This window comes from Haliaeetus albicilla, chromosome 5 (genome assembly GCF_947461875.1).
Source record: "Haliaeetus albicilla chromosome 5, bHalAlb1.1, whole genome shotgun sequence".
In the NCBI taxonomy this organism is placed as follows: domain Eukaryota; kingdom Metazoa; phylum Chordata; class Aves; order Accipitriformes; family Accipitridae; genus Haliaeetus; species Haliaeetus albicilla.
The window spans coordinates 40,576,142-40,600,516 of NC_091487.1; the positions used below are offsets into that span (position 1 = coordinate 40,576,142).

Consider the following 24,375-nt stretch of genomic DNA (forward strand, 5'->3'; position numbering starts at 1 on the left):
AAAGCTCGTTTCCTGCTTCTTGTGTGTTCGGTGCCAGGAAGCTGGGGAAAGCATCTTATAATCTACAGGTCTGTTGTACATATCAGAATTTTGCTTGTCATAACATTTTCTCAAGGCTGCCTGCTTCAGTATTGACTTGTGGTTGCCTCTTTGGAAAACAGTTGCAATGAAGATATGGTACTGCAGGCTGTAAAGCAGTCTGTATGGTCCATGGAGAAATGCAAATGTTTGTACAGACAGCTAACTGGATTCTTGTCGCTTGTTATACGGTGTCTTTGTGATTCGTATCCACACAATCCAGTGTGTTTGAAGTTCCTCTAGTGCTTCCTCACTGCAGTACACGCTCAGCAGTAATACTGGTGACCAATTTTGGTTTTTTGTTGTTTTTTTTTTAGAACTGAGGGCCAACCTTTTTTGAAGACTTGACCATGTAAGTTGCTAAGATTATATTGGAAGCAAGAATACATGCCTCGTTAGTTGTGTTGAGTGATCCTGAGTTTATTATTATTGGGTGGTGTCTGTTACAGGGTCAGTAATATGCACATAGTAATAACAACCATCTGAATAGCAAATGATATTTAAACAATCTTCACTCTCCATGGTAGCATAGTGACTCTGAGCTCATGGGCTATCATCCAAGTTGAGCTCTAGAAGATGTGTGAACTGGGAGGTTAAAAATAGATTAGAGAACTCTCTTCCAAGCTTTTAACTGTCTCTGTGCTGGAATTTGGGCATCTCCCCAATGTTGTCTTAAATACAATTCCCGTTAATGCTGAGCATTGGGATGTCCCAGTTCTTTCTCTCCTCTTGTTCCACAGTTCTGTTGTGTGTGTTCATTTCTTGTACAACAGAACTACTTGCCTTATTGAAAATACATTACAAGATTACTTCTGTTTTCAGATACTGCAAAGATAGCTTTGTTTTAAAGAATCTGTACAAACTGTTAAATGCTGTTTAATTGACACTCCTTGTAAACCACTGGTATGAGGAGTCAGATATAGTTTTGTTTTTCACTTCATTCTGAAACAGTTTCTTAGAAATGCTGTTTTCCATTGTGAAAGAAGACTTCTACTACATTTGTAACTTAATGAATAGCTGGGGAAAAAGAGTTAAAATAGTTTTAGTTTGTAGTTGAATGTCCATATAAAGATTTAAAATCATTGTGGACACTTATCATTTGCACTGCTTTTGTAATTTGTGTTTGGGAACTGACTAGTACAAGTTTTCTATCTCTTTGACAGATTTTGACTGGAAGAATGTCTTTTCCACCTCATTTGAATCGCCCTCCTATGGGAATCCCAACACTTCCCCCTGGGATCCCACCTCCACAGTTTCCTGGCTTTCCTCCACCCGTACCTCCTGGTAAGTTATGTTAGTATATGGAAGTGTTGTAGAAATAAATTTCCTTTATTATTCTGAACGGTATTATTTACAAAAGTTACTGGCTCTTAATGTATCTCAGTAACTCTGATTTGTGTACATTACAAGTGAGTTTCTAGTTTACCCACAGATCATGTCATGTGAGCAGGCTTCTTTTGGTCTACCAAAAGCTGCCTACTTCTGTCCAGAAATCAAACCATTAGAGACAACACCAGACTTTGTCTTGGACCTTTTTTTTGAGACTGAAGCTAGGTGATGATTTTTGTTAATGTTAAGGTATTCTAAGGGCCACTGTTTTGACCGTAGACTATGATTTTCAGTTGCTTTCATATAAGCCATTGTAGTAGCCTTTGGAAACACTTGGGTACACTGAGTGTCTGTGGTGTGTAAATACAGGAGTAACTTTCAGAGAAGGTCCAACTTCTTGCATTGTTTTTCTCCACTTTTTGTAAGTCCCACTTTCTTTTAATCTGCTTCTTACATACTTTCCTCCATCATCTTGCAAACTTACTGTTACATCCCTCAGACCTTCTGATCTTCCCAAAATTAATCCCACCTTTTTTTCTTTGTTCATCTGTAAGATCAGCCTCTGGTTTTTGCATTGAGACTTTAATTCGTTGGTCTGGAACCACCTTCTTTCTGTACATTGCCAGTATAGATAACAGTGACTGGAGGTAGGAGACGACAGAGCGAGTGGGAGAGAGGAATACATCAGAGAATTAACCCTTTAAAATTCATCACAAGGCTGCAAAAATATAACTCCTGTCTGTATGGTCTTAAGCTGTGTTGTGCACAAGTGTTTTATAGACAATAAAGGCATTTAAAAACCAGATGACTGAACTCAGGAATGGTTTGTGCATACACATTCACCAGGCTAATCCTTACTTGAATTAATTTTTCCAAACTCTTTTCCTGAGATCCATGAGATGTTATCTATTTTCTGCTAAAGGCAGAGAACTTGATTAGGTAGCATTCTGCCATCAAAAATTTCAGGTTAAACTTTAAAACCATACCTCTTATCTTTACTAGCTCAGATTTATATATACGAGTGTGAAAAATACCAGATACTTTTAAAAATAAATTTCTGAAGAATATTTTTAAATGCCTGATAGACGTTTCTGCTCTGAACATTTGCTTCTTAACATGTGCAACAAAGATCTTTTTGTTCTCTTGCTGTGTTTGACTTTTATATAAATAGTCTTGTTTCAGTATTAGTAATCCAAACAGTAGGTAGAGTGGAGGAGCCTGGTATTAGGCGAGAATTAAATTTTTCTCTGCACACTAGAAACATGATTTGCTTACCTGTGCAGATAACATATTTTGACATGTAGAGGATGTGGATCTCTCATTTCTTAGCACAAGTGTATCAATAGAGTTGAAAATGCCAAAAATGCCACAGTGGCTTTATGAAAGTCTACTCTGAAGTTATTCCATACGTTAAGATCACAATTTTAGTGGCTTATAATATTATCTTTAGCTAGGTGTTTGGTCAAAACGTCATGTTCTAATTATCTTACTCAGCCTATAATTTTTTGAAAAGTTTCAGCTAGAGCGATTGTATGTAAGAATGAAGTTAGGAAAAGTGTTTTGTTTCGCTTAAAAATATGGCTGTTAAAAATAAGAAGTTCTTGCATTTCCATCTCTAAGTGTGGAAGATTTGATAAGGAGGTGATTCTGATAACTCTTGTAATCTCTCAAAATTGTTGGATATCATTAAGATGTAAAAAATTACGGTTTGTCTGTAAGAAATGCTGTAGTGGGTCAGACCAGCAGTCCGTATAGCCTGATGTGTTGTCCGGGCAGCGGGAATACAGATGGGTTTAGGGTGGGCATGTACACCTATCTGCTTTCTGAGTCTGTTCCCTCATACAACTGTAGCATTAGGGATGTTAGAGTATGATCTTTCATTTTTCCTTTATCTTTTTCTGGACCTGTCATTCATGCACATTTTGATATTTTGATATTTTTTGAACCTGCTGATACTGTCTATCTCCACTGTTGCCTCTTGCACGAACTTTGAGAGATTCATTAACCACTGTGCAAAGTGCAAATTTCTTATGCGTGTCTTTAAACGCATTGCCTACTTAGTGTCCTGCTCCTGGCCCAGTTCTGATGTGAGAGTTGGGTGACTTGTGTTTTGTGGTTTTGTATACCTCAGTCATGTTCCATGCCTTGCAAACCTCCACACTTGAAGAGTCTCAGGAGTGTAGAGTCTTTCCTAGTAAAGCAGCTGCTTCAACACTTATGTCATGTAGTTGCTCTTCTCTAAGGCTGCATGTTGTTCTTGGGCTGCAGAGACCGGGTCTGTAGGCAGTAGTCAAGGTATAGGTGCACCCTGGTTTTGTATAGCTGCTAAATGATGCCTGTGGTCTTCATCATCACTATGTTTGCTGATGATGCCCAACATTTTAGTGGATTTTTTTGGCTTCTGTTGAGCATTGGGGCTGATAGTTTCAGAGAACTGTCAGTGATAACACAAGTATCTTTACTGAGTTGTAACTTTAAAATGTAAGTTCTGCATCATGATAATTATAGTTATAATAGTTACAGTGCTGCACAACTGGAGTCTTGTCTTGGAGTAGCTCCTCCAGTCTGTGAGATGCCATGGTGCATTAAAACTGAGAGCATGGGAGAGCAATACACCTTTTGATTCTCTGAACGGTTTGGAGGGATGGGAGGTAGTATAACTGTAATATGAAGGGTCTGAGGAAGAGGTTGGGTGATGGAGAAAATGATGGAACCAGAGTGGATGAGGAAGAAGCTGGAGAGGGTGTCTGAGGAGACGTGTTGTTTCACGACTAAGCACTGGAGAAGGTGGGGGAACAAGTCCAGGAACGGTAGGTTGCATAAGTTTGATTAGGATTTTATGAATACAGCAGTAAGAGAGATGGAGAAGGAAAGGATTAAAAGGGAAGGATTGAGAGCGAAGGATGAAGGAAGTTTTTGTGGAATGAAAAAAGAGATCTAGGATCCCTAGAGGGTATTTCTCCGAAGAACATGAGATTGACTTCATCGTTCTTGAGTCTCAGTGTCTTTACTGGCCAGCAAGTAGTTTTGAAATCCATCCTCTAGCAGCTGGCATGGAAGGATAAACAGCCTTTATTATGATCAGATATTGGCTCACGTGATAGTTCTTAAAGCTACCAGTGAATTTGGTAGTGGGAAACAGGGTATTGAATGGTTTCACCTGATTAAATATTGTTTTAAGTTTTAGAGACTGCCAAGTCAAGTATTCAGCAAGTAGGGAGCCTAGATCGAGGTTTTCTGTGCCACCTTTATTAAGCTATTCCATAAATAGTAGCGTGAAGCCTGGTGGCATTCCCTATAGGACCTCATCCCGATGCTGTACGCAGAATTGATTGTGCTATGAGAACCGAGCAAGTCAGGAGTGAGATTATCATCTGTAGGACTTCAGCTGCTTTTGCTCTCTATGGAATTCACTGCCTCATTCATCACACGGCTATCTTCTAGAAGAATACTGTGGTTTGAATGTGCTTTGAAAATAGATTTGTTTGTGACAAAGTTGAAATGGTAATATGATAGAAGTGACCAGGATGCACATTATGTTAGTGTACTCAGGCTGTGCTTGAGTGCTTAAGGAATTAATGGTAATCAGTACTGTGAAATTCTTTTTTCACCGAATTGCTGTCTGCTTTGGAAATCGCATCTACGATCAGTTCATTTGTATTCATCAGTGATCTCAACAGGCCAGACTAATATTAATGTCTTGTCTTTCTCAGGGACCCCTATGATTCCTGTACCAATGGGCATTATGGCTCCTGCTCCGACTGTAAGTATTACAGTGGAGATGAGATGATAGCAAAATAAAGTGGAGAGTAAAAGTAGATGTTAACAGTATTTTTGTTTTGCTCTATACCATCAGAATTCATACTATGAAAGGAAATGCTTCACTTTAAATGCAACTGTTGTGCAAATATTATGCTAATTTCTGACCTAGACAAAGTTTGAAGTAATGTCTGAAGCTGCTAGCTGCAAAGGTGAAGCAATTACTATTCTTGCAAGAAGACCTACCTCTCTCAAATACAATGATTTAGGCCTTGCCTTTGGGTCATGCATGGTCTTCCTATGCAGTACAGTTAGATCAGTTAGATTCCAGATCTCTTGCTTTTGCGTTTGTTGGCCTAACAGAGTGCTCTGGAGGCATCACCTCATCCAAGTTTGTAAGGCCATCATGCAGCACTGCTGAGTTGGCCAGAAAGATGTATGTTGACAACCTTATAAACAAGCTCCCTTTCTTTTTGTGTGTTGCAGGGGAAGGAATAGTTGCATGTAGTATGCATCTATGAAAGGCATATGAGAGAGGTCTCTTTTGTTTGTCTTACTAATTTCTAGTTGGAAGGAAGGTTTATGATTTATGGGGCAGAAAAAAGCATTCTTTAAAATACAAATGTTACTTTTTGTCTTCAAGGTGAATTATTGTTTCTAAGATTTTGCGTAAGTGAAATCTCCCCAAAATACTGAATTTTTTGATAGCTTCTATTATGGAGGATATGTTCACGGTAACTGATGTATTTAAGACAAAGATACTGGAACAAATGCATTATTCAGTTTTCTGATTAAAATAATTTTTATTAAGTGACACTTCTAGAAGGATGTTTTGAGAAGAGGGACTCAGTGTATGTGTACCATTAAATCATGGGTGGAAGGAGAGAGGTGCAGCAAAATGGAAGAGATGATTGTGCCTATCTCTGTATGGCTTATTTTACAAGTGTTTGCTCCTTAACCCAAAGGGGCTTTGGGTTGTGTACTGATTAAATAAAGCACTAGTGTTTTATTCACTCTGTGAAAGCTTTAAGATCTGTCATGTGTCCATTGAAGCCTTTTGAGTCAGAGTTACTTTTCTATTTGCTGCTTGCTTTTTTTACACTGTTAGGTAAGGTACTTCAACTTCCAGTGACTCAAATGTTGCAAATTAGTTACTTGTAGAAGAAATAATACTTAATGTTACTGTATGCTCACCTTGAGACCTTCCAGTAGCCATGTGCAGGTACACATTTTTTTTCTGTCTGTCTTTGCCAGAAAATGGCAGTCTTTTTTGTATTGTATAAAGTGTTAAAGCCTAAACCACTTATTGGTGTCTCACTCTGTAAGCCTAACTAAGGTTCATTTGAAAATTTAATTTTTAAATACATGTGCATCCCCAACTCTTTTGTCATATGGATTTAAATTAAAAGAAAAGAAAAGAAACCAAAAACCTCAAAAAACAACCCAACGCTTTATTTTACACCCTCTCCTCCTCTTTCTAGGTATTAGTTCCTACCACAGTGTCTATGGTTGGAAAACATTTGGGAGCCAGAAAAGAACATCCTGGCTTAAAGAACAAAGAAAACGATGAAAACAGTGGTCCCACTACCACTGTTTTTGTAGGCAACATTTCTGAGAAGGCCTCGGACATGCTCATACGGCAGCTTCTAGCAGTAAGTACAGTGGACTGCTTGTTATATTTCATCCCTGGCTGTTGAATGAAGTAATGACCCACAAGCAGTGGATTGAAACTAAATGCAGAGTTAGTCCCACTCACTGGAACTGCAGTCCATTACGCTTGAGTTTAAAGTCAGTAAGTGAAGAGTACAGCTTTTCTTAAGCTGTGCATGTCAGTGAACATAGACTTATTTTATTTTTTAATAGTGTTTACCCTTTTTACATGTCATTTTTTGCAAAGAGGCGTTAAGTTTTTGTAATATTTTGAACATAAACAATAATATTATTTAATAGTATTTATCTTTAATGCAGAAATGTGGCTTGGTTTTGAGTTGGAAGAGAGTCCAAGGGGCATCTGGAAAACTTCAAGGTAATTGTTCATACTTTTCAAAATCTCTAGTCAGACTCTTGTTTTTATTACCTGGCAGCTTTTCAAATGTCTGACACATTGCTATTGTTAATACTGTTACATTTTAGGATACTGTATATGATATTTAACTGCTAAATACTTCCTAGTAAAGGGCTAGTATTTTCTGTCCTTGAAATCAAGACAGAATGAAAAAGATAAAATTGAGAAAGGTTAAATAGGAAAATGTCTTGGGGGCCTATTTTTTCTTACCTTTCTGTTCTGAGACTGAATCAGGAGTGTTTAGACCATCCCTGAGAAAGGTTTACCAGTTTGGACTTGGCCTTCAAAGGAGCATATTTGCAACACTGTTAATAGTCTCTTCCATTACTAGGTATTGTCCTTCTCTGTTAAGGAGGTTTTCCTGATATAAAATTTATCTTTCTTCCCTATTATCAAATAGAACTGGTTTATTTTTTCATGTGACCTTTCTCCAGTGGATAAAGGAAACAATTCTGGTTACTGTTTTTTACTGTTGGTGTTCTCATATCTTCCCTAGGTTGTTTTTTTTTATTTTTTCAAGTTGTAATTCAGTTTCTTCAGTTTTCTTATATATCATACTTTGTTTATTTTGCTCTCATAAGGTGTTTTTCTCATTTACAACTTTCTGTAAGTGTTGTGAAGAATCTAGTTTGAAGTACTCCTCCCTCTAGGTTAACAATGAGCTGTTGATCAATGTCTTTGGTCTTCAGACAATTGCAAATCCACCTGAGACATGTCTTCATATAGACTGCATTCCTTAGTTAAGATGGACATGTCAAAAGCTTTAGAACCACAATCACAGAATCATAGAATAGTTTGAGTTGGAAGGGACCTTTAAAGGTCATCTAGTCCAACCCCCCCTGCAATGAGCAGGGACATCTTCAACTAGATCAGGTTGCCCAGAGCCCTGTCCACCCCGACCTTGAATGTTTGCAGAGATGGGGCAGCTACGATGTGTGTATTGCTTTCACCTTATTCACTGGCGCATTAGTTATAGCAAAGACTAATGCGGTGACTGATCTTTCTAACTTTTTATGTGTACTCCTGGTTTCAAAAAAAGAAGTGCCTATGTTCCAAGTGTATTGATTCAAAACACTTTACTTACACAAAGTAAATTACCTGAAGACCTTTAACACTTTTACTCTTCATTTCAATCATCCATTTCAGCCTTTGGATTTTGTGAGTACAAAGAACCAGAATCCACACTACGAGCACTGAGACTACTTCATGACCTCCAGATTGGAGAGAAGAAGCTGCTAGTCAAAGTTGATGCAAAGACAAAGGCTCAGCTAGATGAATGGAAAGCAAAGAAAAAGGCTTCTAATGGGGTATGTATATAATGTATGACTTGTGTTATTTTGGCAGGAGGGTAATGTAATATACTTGCTAGATCAGATTGTGAGTGTTTCTCTTAGTTTCTATTCTTGTCTCTGCCCTTAATTCATTTTAGGATTTCGTCAGAATCACATTAATGAGTCTGAAGATATGTTGAAAGGCAGTGAAGTGTAAGCTCTTAATTCACCAGCATTCAAACTTATCTGTAAGCTACAACTGAATCTCTAGAATTAATTCTGTAATTCATGCTAAAGTGTAGTAATACGTGCTATACCTTATGATTCTGTTGCTTCATTTTTGTTTAGAAACTGTTGAAAGTATATAAACTCTAGAAGTAATTGTTACCCTGTCAGATTCTGTAAATCAGCTGTCTGAGGAGAACTGGAGTTTCTTTCCTGTTCACTGATGATCTTCTAGAACAAATTAATGAAAAGGAAAGAAGTAGATCATTCAGTAGATGATGCAGTTATCAGGCAGCGGGTAGCTTACAGACTTTTAGTAGATGGGGAAATTGGTTTTGTACCATTCTTTTCCAGAGCTAAGGATCTGTTCTGGAATAATTGCAGATATTTGATATCTTATATATTGAATTCTTGTGAGAGACAAAGATACTTAACTGAGAAATTTGCATTAAAATCAATTTTATCTGTTTCTTTGCTAAAATAATATATTTCAAATCACAATCAAGTTGTTGGGTTTGGTCTCTAACTATTTTGAAGTTCTGCATATGCCTTAAGATAGTACTTAGAACAATTATTTTCTGTAAAATGAAAGTGAGAAGAGGCTCTTGTTCAGAAAACTAAAAATGCTGATCACACTGTAGCAGGTAAATTTTTAAAATTCCAATTTGGAATTGTTCTTAAAGATATGTAAAATACAGTGGGAACATGAGTACTTTTATTTCATTGTATATAACCAGAACTAGAGGCATAATGATGACTTGAAGTACTTGACACATTTTTGACTGTGTACCCAGTGTATGGGATTAAATGCAATGGCTCGGTAAAGCAGAGTGCTAACTGCATGGGTTTTGAATGGAGTAATGTTAACCTAGGTAAGGGTTTGATTTGACTGACCTTTTCATTCCGTACTTCCTTGTTTCCTGTTGGCATCACCTGCAATACTGTGCTTCACAGCTGATATTATAAAAAGTATCAGTGGAGTTCTTGTACATCTCTCATGAATTCTGTTTTCTGTGAGCTCCTGTGGCTTACAATTAATCCTGGGGGATTGATTGTAATAAAGCAGAGGTTACTGTTTGTGGCTTCGGTGAACAGTATGTGCCAATTCCGTTGAACCGTCGAGTGGGATTAGCTCCAAATGTTCTTTTTGTTTGTGGTGGTGCAAATAAAGACTACAAATTGCCGAGGAATATTGATGAAGTGTATTGTAATCATACTGCTTGAGATTCCTTTCATACTGTCATTGGTGTGCTGGTGCCACTCAGATCCAAAAATTGCAACTTTTTTTTTAATCTTTTTTTATTAAGAAATCAAACGTGTACAGTACAACACAATTTCTTTTAGAGACACACCAAGCAAACCTTTATCTAATTAGCTCCTTTCCCTGATCACTTCTTCTCCCTGGACCTCTTCAATTCCACTCCCTATCACTGCCTTCTAGCTCTTTTCAGCCTGCTCCTCCTTGGCCTGGCAGCTTCTTCAGCTCCAACTGAATCCTCCCTTCCCCCTCATTCTTAGCTGCTGCTCCATCAGACCCTTCCCTCCCCCTCACTCCACCCACCACCTATTGCTTGATGGGATACCCAGCTGGATTCTCAGGTGAGATTCCATTTTTCTAAAAGATTCAGGGGATCAAGAGGTGGGCTACCTTGCTCATTATGCAAATCATAGTTCTACCCTTTCATATAACATTTTGTGAAACGCTCTTCTTTGTGTGTGTTCCCTTTCCTCGCTACAAGGTGGAAAGGGGCAAAAAGATGAGGAACTACAAAGTAATTGATCAACAATAATAAGAAAATGTTTGCTGTGCAAGGAATGTTTTCCCTAACAATGTTTCTCTACTATAGTTCTCCCATTATAAGTTGCAGCTTGAAAGTTATAGGTAGGCATTTGTATTGCATGGCACTTAAGTAGAAGGCTTTGAGGAACTGCTATTGAAATGACTTGAAGTTCTGGAGGATACAAGGCAGAAACTTTTGACCAAGAGCTGGACTATAGTGATTGCCTTTCTGTGAGCGTGCGTGCACTTTCTCTTTTCCTGTCTACCACCTTAATCACCATTTATCTGTTCTATTTTATTATGCAATCCTACACTTGCTCTCTGCAGCCATTCCACATGTAAAACTATGTGGTCCCTATGGTATTGCCAGTGTGAAAAGATCTGACTGAAATAATGCAATTGATAACTATTTGTAGGTGGTTTGGGTTTTGTGGGTGTTTTGGGTTTTGTTGTGTTGTTTTGTGGTTTGTTTTTGGTTTTGTTTTTTTAGTAAATGCTGTAGGGGCATGAATGTGATGATCAAAGGTGAACTTCTGAAATAAAACTAATATTATTCTCAATTTATTGATTCCTGTTACTTTGCCATTTTTCCTTAGAACTCCAGACCAGAGACAACAAATGATGATGATGAAGCACTGGATGAGGAAACGAAAAGAAGAGATCAGATAATTAAAGGGGCCATTGAAGTCTTAATACGAGAATATTCCAGCGAGCTCAATGCCCCCTCCCAGGAATCTGACTCTCACCCCAGGAAGAAGAAAAAGGAAAAGAAGGAGGACGTATGTGTTTTGATTTTGGACAAAACAGATTTTTCTTCAGCTCACCTTTATATAATGGCCAAACCTTGTGCAAATACTTTAAACCTAAACTCCTGATGAGAAAACAAATCAACAAGCATTGATGTCAGCAGCAGTTTCATTTTTTTTAAGCTGAAAGATAGTCAGTTATAGACACCATCCCTTCAGGATGGTTTAGGCATCTAAGCACCTAGACTTCTTGGAACAACAGGTTTGAATCTGGGCAGGATTGAACTGACCTTTCATCCCTCTGAAGGTGGAAATACTGAATTTAGTGCAGTTTAATCTGTATGTGCTTGTAGGGTTTTTCAGATGAGAACTTAAACAACTGTAAAGAGTTCCTGCATACTGTCCATTTCCATTGAAAGGTGCCAGGGCGCTTTTGTAATGGCAGGAATTTGCTCTGGTAGTTTCCGATAAAATTCTTCTTCTCTCTGCTTATACTATGCATTCTTGTAGTGCGCCTTGATCCAACTGGTTGCAGCTGTCTCCCCAGATGTGGAAGTACTTCATTAGTTGTATATATGTATACCTCACAAACCCTGGAGGGATCTTTCAGGGATGAAAGGCGTATTGTAATCTTCCTGCCTTACAAAATCACTTTTACACGCATGTCTCAATTTGGCTGGATTTGATCAGCTGGTTTTTATATATTGTGTAATGCAAAAAAACCCTGTTAAGCAGGAATGAATGTTCTGGTTTAGACCTGCTTCTGTGGATGACCTTTTTATGGATTAAAACAAACTGGAGAAGGGGGAATAAGAATGACCAAACTCAGACTTAGCTTTTCCAGCCAAGTTTCTAATCATGGGAAAACAGGCTTTCACGCCTACCATTCTGCACCTAATATGAAAGAGATTGGAAAATTGATTGACCAAGATTTTTGCCCACTTAAGTCTTCTGCAAAGTACCTATTCCAAGGCAATAATGCAGTTTCAAATGCTCATGGAGTTTAACTGTGGTGCAAGAAGCAACATCTCCCTCAGGGAGCGAGTATATCTTCCCCACATCATTGTTAGCCATGGCTGACCTGAGGTATAAGAGTGCTGAGCTGAGAATTTGTTTTTCTTTCCTCTCCCTCCCTTTGGGAGAAGATGCTGTCTTGGATGAGAATTTACAAATGAGTCACTGTCTAATGCTATCAGCTGTATTTTTTGTTACAAGCATTGTTACAATGTGTATTGTCCTGTGGGTACATATATATATATATATGTATATATATATATGGCCATGAAAAATGCCAGGTAGTTAAACATTGTAAGAGACCACTGCAGTCTTGGAAGACCTGGGTGCTGAGTATGTCCCTGGGACAGAGGGATGTTCTGCTAGCTCTGTATGATGTAGAATTTGACCAATCTGAGCTAGTCAAGTAGACAAATAAGCTCTTCCTAATCACATAGCACTTGTGGGTTGAAATTACACCCCATCACCCTTCCCATATTGGGAGGGAGGAAAAGAAACTTGGAAGTTGCCATCTTTGGCCTGTGTGGATAGAGGTGGGAGTGAAGAGATGGTCCTAGCTCATTGCTCTCTTGTCCTTAAAGGAGAGGGGAGAGGACTGTGGAGGGTGGGGGGGAAAGGGAAGATGGATGCAGATATATGGTTGGGTGTGGGGCGGGGGGGGGGCAGGGAAACTTGCCAGCTTTGGGGCTTTTGTCCCCTGAAGAGCTTGGTGTGAAGAAGACTCCCGCTGGTGTCAGCCGCAGAGTCTGTTAGTTCTTCTGGATGAAGGCATGACTGATGTGGGGGAGTTGAAAATGTGTGCGGGGAACTGAGAGTGAGTGGAATCTGGTTTTCAATTTCAAGCACGGGGGAACCTCGCTAATTCGCACTAACTATTAGTTAGTAGGTGCAATCTACCAAATTTTGCGAATTAGCGAGTAAATAACATCAAGACATACCCACCGCAAATATACTGATCATTTATATTGGCAAGTGTAGCTTAGTCTTGTTTATGATGCTACCATAGCATACTAATATCCTGTAGTACACTTGTAAATACAGTGAAGTCTTACTAATATGAGACCTCACTATGTATTTGAAGTAGTTCAGAGAAGGGAGAATTAGCGAGGTTCTTCTGTAATTTTGTTGAATCAAAGAAATGAGCTCACAGCAATACAATATTGCTTTGTAGTACAAACATACAAAACATTGTTTTTCAGAGTAGTGTGCAATCTATTTTTAAAAAAAAAAATCTCCGTGGATTTTTCCGCAGATTTTCCGCAGATTTCCAGTGGCCCCACTGATACCTTATCCACTCATCACCAAGGTTCGTTTACATTGTAGGCTTTGACAATGACTATGTTTACTGCTAGTTGCCAGATTTGTGACTCTTGTCCATCTGATTTTTTTATTTATTTTTTTTTCACTCATTAACATCAGACTGTCAGGTTTGGTACTGCAGAAGGACTTTATTTATCTCTTGCAAGACCGGTTGAAAACTTCTAACCTTCAGCTTTTCTCTTGTTCTCCTATGTCTGTGCAGATGGCTCTTAATGCTTTTCCTCCTGTCCCCCTTGTTTTTTAGGAGGATATAAATGCTATAGAAATGGAGGAAGACAAAAGAGACCTGATATCAAGAGAGATCAGTAAATTCAGAGACACACACAAGGTAGTATTCTTGTTTTTGCACTTGATACAAATTAGGCTTTTTCAAAATCCAAAAACCACTATTATAAAATTTAGCAGTACATTGCAATATCACTTAAAATGATGTTTGTATTAGGTTTAATATACATATAGTTCTTTACAAGTCGAAAAAAGACAACTACCACGTTAAAGTGGCCCTTGACATCTTTATGCTAAGACTTTGATTGCTACTGAGTATTTTGCAGTCTTCTCACTTTAACATGAATAAAGGCAACTTAAGTTTCTACACATACATTAAGTCAAGATATTTATAACTAAAGGATAAACGGGGCTGCAGTATAAGACATACACTTGAGTGTGTTTCTGTAGGTAGATTTGTAACATAATCCAAGATTTTATGAAGAGTTGAAACTTGAATTAAATTTAAGTCTTTTATTTTAATAGTTCTAAGTTAAGAGTGGGGGAAGATTAAAACTAGGTCAGTGGTTACCAGACTTACCAAACTTTAGATGCATGGAAGAACTGTAAATTCCCATAAAGCTAATCTATTCATTGACCCCCACCATTATGATAGAGATCATATGGTGACTAATGCAAGATGAAACTCACAGCTTGGAAAGTAACATGGAATAGGATGTAAGTATGAGCTTCTGTTTTTTATTATACTTATGGATGCCCCCTCAGAAAAATATGCAAAGGGGTAACTGGCTTGGAAATGTTTGTGCACATCAAGTCCCACCTCAGGGTTCCCACTTACAGAAGTTTCCACTAATGCTAGTGCATCTGTGAATGTTTCTGCTTTGGAATATGATACTTGCGGATAGTAAAGCACAACTATGCATGTAATGTTCTTATTTTAATGTTTAGCTTAAAGTTGGTATTATTTTTTCCCCAACAAGACTGGAATGGTCCTTGGCCTAGGGAAGTATCAGCAAGCTCCTCTTTTGAGCACACACTTTTGTTTCAAAATACTCCCAAGTCAACGTTAAAGAAAATGTTGAAGGTACAGCAAGGTGAAGTATGCCCGTGTTATTCAGCTTTACCACATGCAGTCACTGGGGATGGTACCATGTTTTCACACAACTGTATCAGTGTAAACACAAGTGACTACACATTGTTGTATGTACACGTATTCAGTTTTTCTCATGACTGAAGTTGTTGGAGATAAAAACCTGGGGAAAAATTCTAAAAGAAATCATCTGGAGAAGCTCAGCAATTGAATGTGAAACTGGTCAGTGGTGAAACTTCAGTAGAATTGTGTTCAATTCCGAGCCCCAAGTTGTCACTGGTACAAAGATGCAAACAAGTAATAAGTTTTTTTTAAAAAACAACCAACAAAACAAAAAAACAAAAACCATGCTTCATTGTTTCAGAAGCTGTTGGGCATTTTACTGCCTTTAATCTGTATTATTGGGGGGCTATTTTGGGTTTCTTAACATTAAAAATGAACTGAAAGTAGTCATTGTGTATATTGGATATGTTTAAAAGGGGCTGTTGAATCTTTAGCAGCTGGCTAGTGAGCACAGTGAACCTTTGCATGTTTTTGGTATGAGTTTATAAAAAAATAACCACAGACTGTCAGGGTATCAGCATTGCAGGGGGCGTCCATTTACAGCACGGACGAGTCTGAAGAGAGCTCAAGGTAAGATTTATAATTCTTCTACCTGTTCATTTCTGTTCATTACTTCAATTTATCTGATGCTGTTCCCATCCCATTACCCTTTCAGATCCTCTTATTTAGGCTGATAGAAGTTGATGAGGTCAGATTTTGATTACAAAATAGATAAATTTATTTTTTCAATTGGATTTTAAGAAAGGACCTACAAAATGGATTTTAATACACCAAGACTTGTGTGTGTGTATTTACACTTGTGTGAATATATATTAAAAAAAAAAAAAGGAAACCCACTCTCTTGAGAAATCTCACCACGAACAAAGTTTTTGAGAGTGACAAAAAAGCAGGAGTTCAACCAAAGAAATTTCTATTGGAACATCTAAGATAACCTGTAAGTATCAACCACTTCAGTATGTAAACTTTTCTTTAAAAGTATATGAAATTTGAGGTAAGTTGGATTTTTAAAAGTTGACAACCTAGTTTAACATCTGACCGTACTGAGGTTTAACACTGTAAAGCTCCTGTAAAATACAGTCCTTTAGAAACTGGTTTTCAGCCCAGTGTATATCGTAGAATCTAAGTTTTGTTTTTTCATATCAGTTTTCTACCAATTCCTACCATTTTTAGTCCCTTTTTCCTTTTGTGATTTCAATGTATCCAACATTAGTTTGCCTGTATTGTGCTATCAATGCAGTGTAGTTTCACTGGATACATTAATCACTAGTGAATTAGCTTTACTTCTGTAATCCTTTGTCGGTTCTCTGGTCCCTGTGCCTATGGCAGAAGAACACTTATCAGGTAAGATTGCTTTTTAAAGTTGTCTTAAATGCTTTGTTTAAAAGAAAAGAAAAAAAAAAAAAAACCAAACCAGAGAAAATGCTGTTTCATTGTTCCAGTTTTTAATTTCATTTCAGTGATGGTAAACGTGGAGCCAAAGGGGATAAACCTGTTTATTCTGCTCATTATTTGTTCAAAAAAGTGGTATTCTGGCATCCATCAGGTTGAAATTTGGTATATTTGGTTGTTATTTGGTATATTTGTGAACCGTGTACTTGCTCTTCCTCCCAGAAACATAGCTTATAGGCAAGGTTAATCCAGTGTTGGCGGTCCATGTCCTAGCACAGCATCTGTAAGTTAACACATAACAATTGCTTCCAAGGATGGATTTATCTATCATTCTGTTGATGTATTTTCTATTGTCTTATAGGAATTCTGGTCATAGGAACTGTTTCTAATTGAAAAAAAAGTGGCAATTTTGTACAATTTTTAGTAAAACTGTAGCAGGTAACCCTTTAGTTTCTGTGTTTCAAAAGAGCTATTTCCAACCTTTTTTTAACTCTCTCCATCTTGCAGTGGTGGAAGTTAAGGATTCCATTCTGCAGAGTCCAATTCTTACCAATGAACTGTTAGAACTTTTTTAGGGAGGGAAAAGGGGAAAGGTTGCAGCTCTCCTCACTGTTTAACCACATGCACCGTGTGTAAGTGGATAAATTTCTTTACCCAAGTTTTCATATAGGACAGTTTTGGTCTGCCAAGACTTTTTGGGAAACAACTCGCTGTCCCAGTAAGCATCCCACTGAAATATATTTTCCTAGTTGAACAGAATTAATTTTATCAGCTAGAAGTTCACTTTGCTTGTACCCAAGTGGCTTATAGGGCCAATGGAATTTGTGGCCCACCTGAATCATGACTGGCAGTGCACTGTGTATGTGCAGTTTAGTCAGCTTATAATATGAGGCCAGCCCTACTCTGCTAAGGTTGGAGATTGCTGGTCTGTGTAGATCTATGCTTTTGCACGAAACTTAGTCTTGTGATTGCTGCATTTTGATTTCATACTTATGAGTTCCAAAAAATACCCACCAAACCCTATTTAATATTTTAAAATCAGTGGCGGTTTTGGTATTTCCATTACCAGCCTTGTGTGTTGCGTCGGGAATATCCAGTTCCTGTAACTACAAAATTAACTATGAAAGTTCTCTTGTTGGTTTTTAGAAACTGGAGGAGGAAAAAGGCAAAAAGGAGAAAGAAAGACAGGAAATTGAAAAAGAACGCAGAGAAAGAGAAAGGGAACGGGAGCGTGAACGAGAAAGGAGGGAGCGTGAAAGAGAGAGGGAGCGTGAACGAGAGAAGGAGAAGGAACGGGAGCGTGAACGAGAGCGAGATAGGGATCGTGACCGGACTAAGGACCGAGAGAGAGACCGCGAACGAGACCGAGATCGTGACAGAGATCGTGAAAGGAGTTCAGATCGCAACAAGGATCGGAGTAGATCAAGGTAAATGCGTTTGAGTTGCTATTTATTTCAGTTTTTCCCTAGTACCGTTTACTAAGTGCGTATAGTTCAGCAGATCAGCTGTCACTCAGAAGCGAATGGTCCTTTTGGAAGATCAGAGTAAAGACAGGAAATTAAAATTTTAGAAAATGCTGTATTTTCTTTCAGTCTTAAACTGTGCCTAATCATGTCAGGCTCTAGATGCTGCTTTTTCCCTTTTCACCATAGAAAAAAATAGCTGTTTCACTTTAAATCATCTTGTTAGTAGGGTTCAAGTTGTCTGTAAGCCATATGTGAGAATTGCCATATGCTCACGCTTAGTTTCTGTAGATATCACTATATAATGGTTAGTGCTCAAACAACTACTTTTAAGTAAATGGGGTTTTGAATACATTAGAAATACTGATTTATGCCCATTGCTATATCAGCTAATCATCTTGTACATCTGCAGAAGAAGAGTAACTTGCAAGATGCTATGAACAGTGCATTATGCATTTGAAGTTAAATCATTTGATTGAGCGGAGAGGAAAGCTCTGCACTTAACTTTGGACTTCCTTCCTTCCTTCAGAGAAAAAAGCAGAGATAGGGAAAGAGAACGCGAACGGGAACGGGAAAGAGAACGCGAACGGGAACGGGAAAGAGAACGCGAACGGGAACGGGAAAGAGAACGCGAACGGGAACGAGAACGGGAGAAGGATAAGAAGAGAGACCGAGAAGAAGATGAAGAAGATGCCTACGAACGCCGAAAACTAGAGAGGAAACTGCGGGAAAAAGAAGCTGCATACCAAGAGGTAGGTTGGTATTTTTAAGGTTCCTTAAGGGAAAAATTGTTTCTGAGGTGTGATAATAAGTCTTCTACTATAAAACATATCATTCCTTCTCCCTCTCCTGTTTCTAAATACATTTTTAACCCTTTGACTACATGAATTGGGGCAGAATACGTAAGTCATTGTCAGAACAATTTTGGACTTCTTATTCTAGTTTTTTAACTTACAAATAAATAATTTGCTTAATTTTAATGCAGTTGGTTTTAAACAATAATCCAAACTAACTCCAAAGTAGTATTGCTCTCCTGAATGTTCTTGAGATTGGAGTGTGTGTTTTTTCTTCTGTTGTAGCGTCTTAAAAACTGGGAAATCAGAGAACGGAAGAAAAGTCGAGAATATGAGAAAGAGGCTGAAAGGGAAGAAGAAAGAAGAAGGGAAATGGCAAGTCTTATAGTTTTACTTGTAATTTTTCCCCTTTGTTCTTTGGGTCCCATGTAGAATGGAACATTCTGCTGCTGTCTTGATGGATAGTGGTAAAACTCTCACTTTGTATAAACACCATGTATGTTTTAATTAAAAAAAAAAAAAAAGACTTGGAACAGCAGATGTCTAATAAGTGGGAGTACTATTGAGAGCCTGGAAAACAAAGCCTAGTGGCTTGGTCTTGTGAAGTCAAAAGAATGAGACGTAGGCAGCTGCAAAAGACTGTGGTTTGATCATCGTGCCCTGTATTTGTGTCAGATTTGTAGCAAAACCTACTGTATGTTCTATGTCATGCAGGTGGAACTAGACCAGTCTTTTTACTTCCAACCTGCTCATGTGCCTGAACCTTCTATAATATATGTTATAATATTCTATAATATATCTAAGCACTTTGTAAAAGTCTGTCTTTAGTTTGTTAGTTGTGAAATTGTCACAGTTATCAGTGTAACGCTTGGAAGTTTTGTCCCAAAAGACACCTTTGGAAGATAGATATTTCTGTAATCTTGTAGTTTTGTGCTAAAGTGTAAAGAAGTTGGTTTTAAATTATGGTGGTGTTATTTCACTTCATAATTCTCTCAGAGAAAGAGAGAAGATATGAGAGCATTCTAAGCAGGAGATGTATTGTGAATTGCTTCAAAGCAAAATATGCAAAGGGACACAGGAAAGAAGGTTGGGGGGGAGAGAACATTGCTTTATGTGGAATCTAATTTTTCCTCCTAAATGGTTGAGGGGAAAAAAGTGTTTGAGAATGACTCAAGGATATTTTCTATTCATAATCTTCCTGGATGCTGGCTATGGATGGCAGTTGTAGAGAGCAGTGTTAAATTTTGTGCTGAATTTACAACCGTTATTGTAATTTGTTTCTCGAAGTCATTAGCATAGAAATATCTTATTGTTGGTTTAAAGATATTGCTTAGATACAGGTTAGAATGTCCTAATTTGTGTTCTCTTTAAAGAACTGCTTTTTTTTTTTTTTTTTTTTTTTTTTAATCAGAGAGGGGAAAAAATGTCTCCCCTCTATGCCTCTTGCCCCCTTCAGTCTCAGGTCTGTGCATTAATAGAGTGCCACATGGTTTGGATTAGTAACGCAGCAAGAGAGCGCTTACCCTAGAAGTATCCATTAGATTTGTTTCTGTGCATAACTAAATCTTTTTTAAAAAGCACAGCTACTGAAACAAAACAACAGTGCTAAAATACACTTAAGCTGCCATGTTAAAATATCCAATACCAGACTTACAGATTTAAAGAACAGGAACTTTGATCCTCTTTTGTGATGTAAAAAAAAAAAAAGTGGGGGAGCGGTATATTTAAAAACCCTTTGAAATGCTAATAAAAGAACAGTAGTCTGTAAATTGGAGACATGATGCCAGTGGACCTAATGGATGTACTATCTGCTATTGAATGTATGATAGGAAGTTGACAGATCCCTGAAAGATGATGCAGTTCCAAAATCTTTCAATTTTCTGTCTGGAACTCTGTATTTTTAGTTTGAAGCATAGTAGATATAAACTAAACTTATTAATAATAATACTAAATTTTAAACTCTTGAGAGAAAACCAGAAATCATTTTATAACATTACTTATGTTTCAATTTCTTGCAGGCAAAAGAAGCCAAACGGTTAAAAGAATTCTTAGAAGATTATGATGATGACAGAGATGATCCAAAATACTACAGGTATGTCTTTGTATTGATTCCTAACGATAAAATCTTCAATGTTCATTTTAACACAATTGTGGGGTTTGTTGGCAGAGGCTTACAGAGTTTGACTGATTATGTGGTGATGTAAGGGTTTTATAGTTATCTAAATTATTTCAGTGTCACTTGATAAGTGCCAGAGGGAAAAAGGAAACTCCTTACTGCTACTTGTTAATGCTTCGGAGTAGCTGCTCCTTCCTATCACTTAACTTGTGGGTGAGGCAGCGCAGAGGTCACTGTAATACCAAAATAAGGTGTTAGGGGCAGGGAGAAGGGACCAAGCATGCCTCTAAAAAATTCACTACAAGGAAGTTGTAAATTGTACGAAGAACAAGCTAGTTAACTCTGTGAAAGATGGGGAAGATCCCTTCAGCATGGGGCTAACTAAAATTTGCATTAAACTAATTTAGCAGAACTGGTTCTTGTTAAGTAAAAACCTATAAAATAATTTGATTCGTTTTCTAACAAGACCAGCTGTCACATTCTCCACATCTGTTTAATGTGATGGGGTAAATTCTGTATTGTAAGATTGGGAACTTGTATCTTAGATTTCTCTGTTACAAAAATAAAGGACACCAGATGCTCTTATGAATCTTACTTTCATTTAGTGGAATATAACATCTCTTATCAGATATTTCTTGTATTGTGTTACAAGGTTCTCATTGGAATGTTCTTTGATATACAAAATCCATATATTTGTAGGGGTAGTGCTCTTCAGAAGAGGCTACGAGACAGGGAGAAAGAGATGGAAGCAGATGAACGGGATAGGAAAAGGGAAAAGGAAGAATTAGAAGAAATTAGGCAGCGCCTTCTGGCAGAAGGACACCCAGATCCAGATGCAGAACTCCAGAGGGTAAGTAGCTGTTGGTGTGACAGGAAGAAAAGAGCCCTTGGTATTCTGGTGGTATTGATCAAAATTATGTCAGAGATCTGATAGTTAATATTTGCTCTGTTCCCTGTTTCTTAAAAAGAAGTCCAGATAAGCAGTAAGAACACTAGAAACAAAAAATAACTTTCCAGATCTATGTTTGGATGGAGTTCAAAAACAAATTTGGATTAATCAGTATTTTGATTATAACGGCAGTTGCAGACAGACTAACAGAGACTTCTTTAGGAAACAGAGGATCTTTAGATTCTTTCAAACAGTGCTGTTTTCGAGAAAGCTTCTTTTTTGCTAATTGTCTGTTTCGTTGTAGATGGAGCAGGAGGCTGAGCGGCGTAGGCAACCACAAATAAAACAAGAGCCAGAGTCTGAGGAGGAAGAGGAAGAAAAGGCAGAAAAAGAGGAAAAAAGAGAAGAACCAGAGGAAGAGGAGGAGGAGCCTGAACAAAAGCCCTGCCTTAAACCAACTTTACGACCCATCAGTTCTGCCCCATCTGTTTCTTCTGCTAGTGGAAATGCAACCCCTAACACACCTGGTGATGAGTCTCCCTGTGGCATTATTATCCCTCATGAAAATTCACCTGATCAACAGCAGCCGGAGGAGCATCGGCCCAAAATAGGACTTAGCCTCAAATTGGGCAAGTTTACATTATATTTTCATGTTCCATATGGGATAAGAATGAAAAAAATGCCAAGCTGAGTAGCCACACAGTTTTCCAAATATATTGTATGTTTTGATATACTTGTATCAAGCTGTTGTTATCCAGATGCTGTGCTTGACTTCTATCCAGAAGATACTTTTTATAAATCTCTGTTCTTCCAAAATCTGTAGGGGGAAAAGGGACGGAAGTTTTGGACTCCTCAAGGCTTGAATTTTTTAGGAATGCTCTGAGCTGGAATTAGTTATTTCCACATGGTTTTTCACATTAATAGATCTCTAAATATCTCTTTTAAAACTCATTGCTACTTTTCATTGATGTATATGTGGGACTTAAGCCCTAGATAGTTCTTATGTTTGTTCACAAAGATCCTTCTAAAAGAAGAAGACTGAAAATTAGATTATTTTTTCTTCTTCTTAGAGTAGCACAATGAATTGATGAAAATTGTGAATGGAACGGGAGTGTAGAGTTCCTTAGTACTTTAGCAATTTCCTCGTGTCTTAAAAAAAATTTTGTTCTGAGCTGCAGAACTGAGGATATTTGTATTCCAGAAGGTTTGTGCACTTACTATTTATTATTTGATTAAATTATACTGGGGCTGCAGTTTGAGCACTCACTGTGTTAGATCTTGAATGAAAAGAGACTGTATGGTATTAGGCAAACTGATTAATGCTTTTCCTACAGCTGTATTCATTGCAACCTTTCACTTCCATGCTCTGTCTCTGCTGAGGTTTGAACTCGTGTTATAGCCCTCCCTCAGTGAGGGTGCTAACTGGTTTCAGGGCAGAGAAAGAAGACCCTATTTCTCAAAAATCTTGAACAAACTCCGTTTGAGATCTTTACCTCTTTTGCCATTTTTATAACAGAGTTTGAGAGATTATGGCACTGATGCTAGGCATTCACAGACATTTATATAACATACAAGCTGATATTTCTCAAGAAATGTGTGAAGAGCAAACTAGCTTCAGTTGCAGTTTGTGAATATGTTACTCTGTCTTTTGGGTTGTAGGTGCCTGCAACAGTCCTAATCAGCCCAATGCTGTAAAAAGGAAGAAGCTTGCTGTGGATAGTGTTTTCAATAAATTTGATGATGAAGACAGTGATGATGTGCCCCGGAAAAGGAAACTTGTCCCCCTGGATTATGGAGAAGAAGATAAAAGCAGTATCAAAGGCAGTGTCAACACAGAAGAAAAACGTAAACATATTAAGAGTCTCATTGAGAAGATTCCCACAGCAAAACCGGAGCTCTTTGCTTATCCTCTTGACTGGTCAATTGTGGATTCAGTAAGTTGATTTCTTTTAACCATTCACAAAAAAGCATAATTTTTCCAAACAAACCTTGGAACTGAATAGAAAAACAGTGTTCCTGGGACCCCGGTGGATTGAAGCAGCATCATCAAATGGGATCAAACTTAAGTACTGTATTTCTTGTCCATATATAATACTTATTCTGAAGTATGCCTGCTTATTTTTGTTTAGTCTCTTCTGAATTGTTGCTACAAATTGCGTAGCAGTTTTATAGAAGGGTGGAAAAAAGGTCCTTTAAAAACATGTTTGGCTGTCAAATACTTGCAGATGCCAAATCTCTAAGCGTTATCTCATTGATAGCAAAATGTATCTTCTGCTAAACAGTTGTTTGGGTCTTATAGCTGCCTATCTGGCAGTATTGTTTCAAGACAGTAAAGTTTATGGAAATGATGGGGTTTGGTTCTTTTACTTTTTCCAGACACTAATGGAACGTCGAATTAGACCGTGGATCAACAAGAAAATAATAGAATATATTGGTGAAGAAGAAGCCACACTAGTTGATTTTGTTTGTTCTAAGGTTAGTATCTTCCACTCCTTTGTGAAGTCTGGGGTTTGCTCCCTATTTAAGCTGCAGCAATGACTGCATGTCATGGTTTAACCCCAGCCAGCAGCTAAGCACCATGCAGCTGCTCACTCATGCCCCCCGATTCAGTGGGATGGGGAAGAGAACTGGGAAAAAAAAAGTAAAATTCATGGGTTGAGATAAGTACAGTTTAATAGAACAGAAAAGAAGAAACTAATAATGATAACAATAATAAAATAACAATAATAATAATAATAGGATTGGAATATACAAGTGAT

General features: G+C 37.8%; 1 protein-coding gene across 3 annotated transcripts in view; it reads left to right on the top strand.

The window, feature by feature from the left end:
- The window catches only part of RBM25 (RNA binding motif protein 25), a 34,880-nt gene that overhangs the window by 6,207 nt on the left and 4,298 nt on the right, over positions 1–24,375 (top strand). The window contains exons 2-18 of one of the 3 annotated variants that reach the window (XM_069784302.1): positions 396–430; positions 1,242–1,362; positions 5,121–5,170; positions 6,648–6,818; positions 7,135–7,192; positions 8,378–8,538; positions 11,104–11,286; positions 13,520–13,573; positions 13,832–13,915; positions 17,501–17,781; positions 18,347–18,569; positions 18,897–18,986; positions 20,630–20,703; positions 21,427–21,577; positions 21,921–22,245; positions 23,276–23,550; positions 23,993–24,091. In XM_069784302.1, coding sequence (XP_069640403.1) covers positions 1,257–1,362; positions 5,121–5,170; positions 6,648–6,818; positions 7,135–7,192; positions 8,378–8,538; positions 11,104–11,286; positions 13,520–13,573; positions 13,832–13,915; positions 17,501–17,781; positions 18,347–18,569; positions 18,897–18,986; positions 20,630–20,703; positions 21,427–21,577; positions 21,921–22,245; positions 23,276–23,550; positions 23,993–24,091 — 2,385 coding nt within the window. In that variant the 5' untranslated portion in view covers positions 396–430; positions 1,242–1,256. The remainder of the gene's footprint in view (positions 1–395; positions 431–1,241; positions 1,363–5,120; positions 5,171–6,647; positions 6,819–7,134; positions 7,193–8,377; positions 8,539–11,103; positions 11,287–13,519; positions 13,574–13,831; positions 13,916–17,500; positions 17,782–18,346; positions 18,570–18,896; positions 18,987–20,629; positions 20,704–21,426; positions 21,578–21,920; positions 22,246–23,275; positions 23,551–23,992; positions 24,092–24,375) is intronic. The other 2 variants (XM_069784303.1, XM_069784304.1) reach the window with 2 other exon arrangements.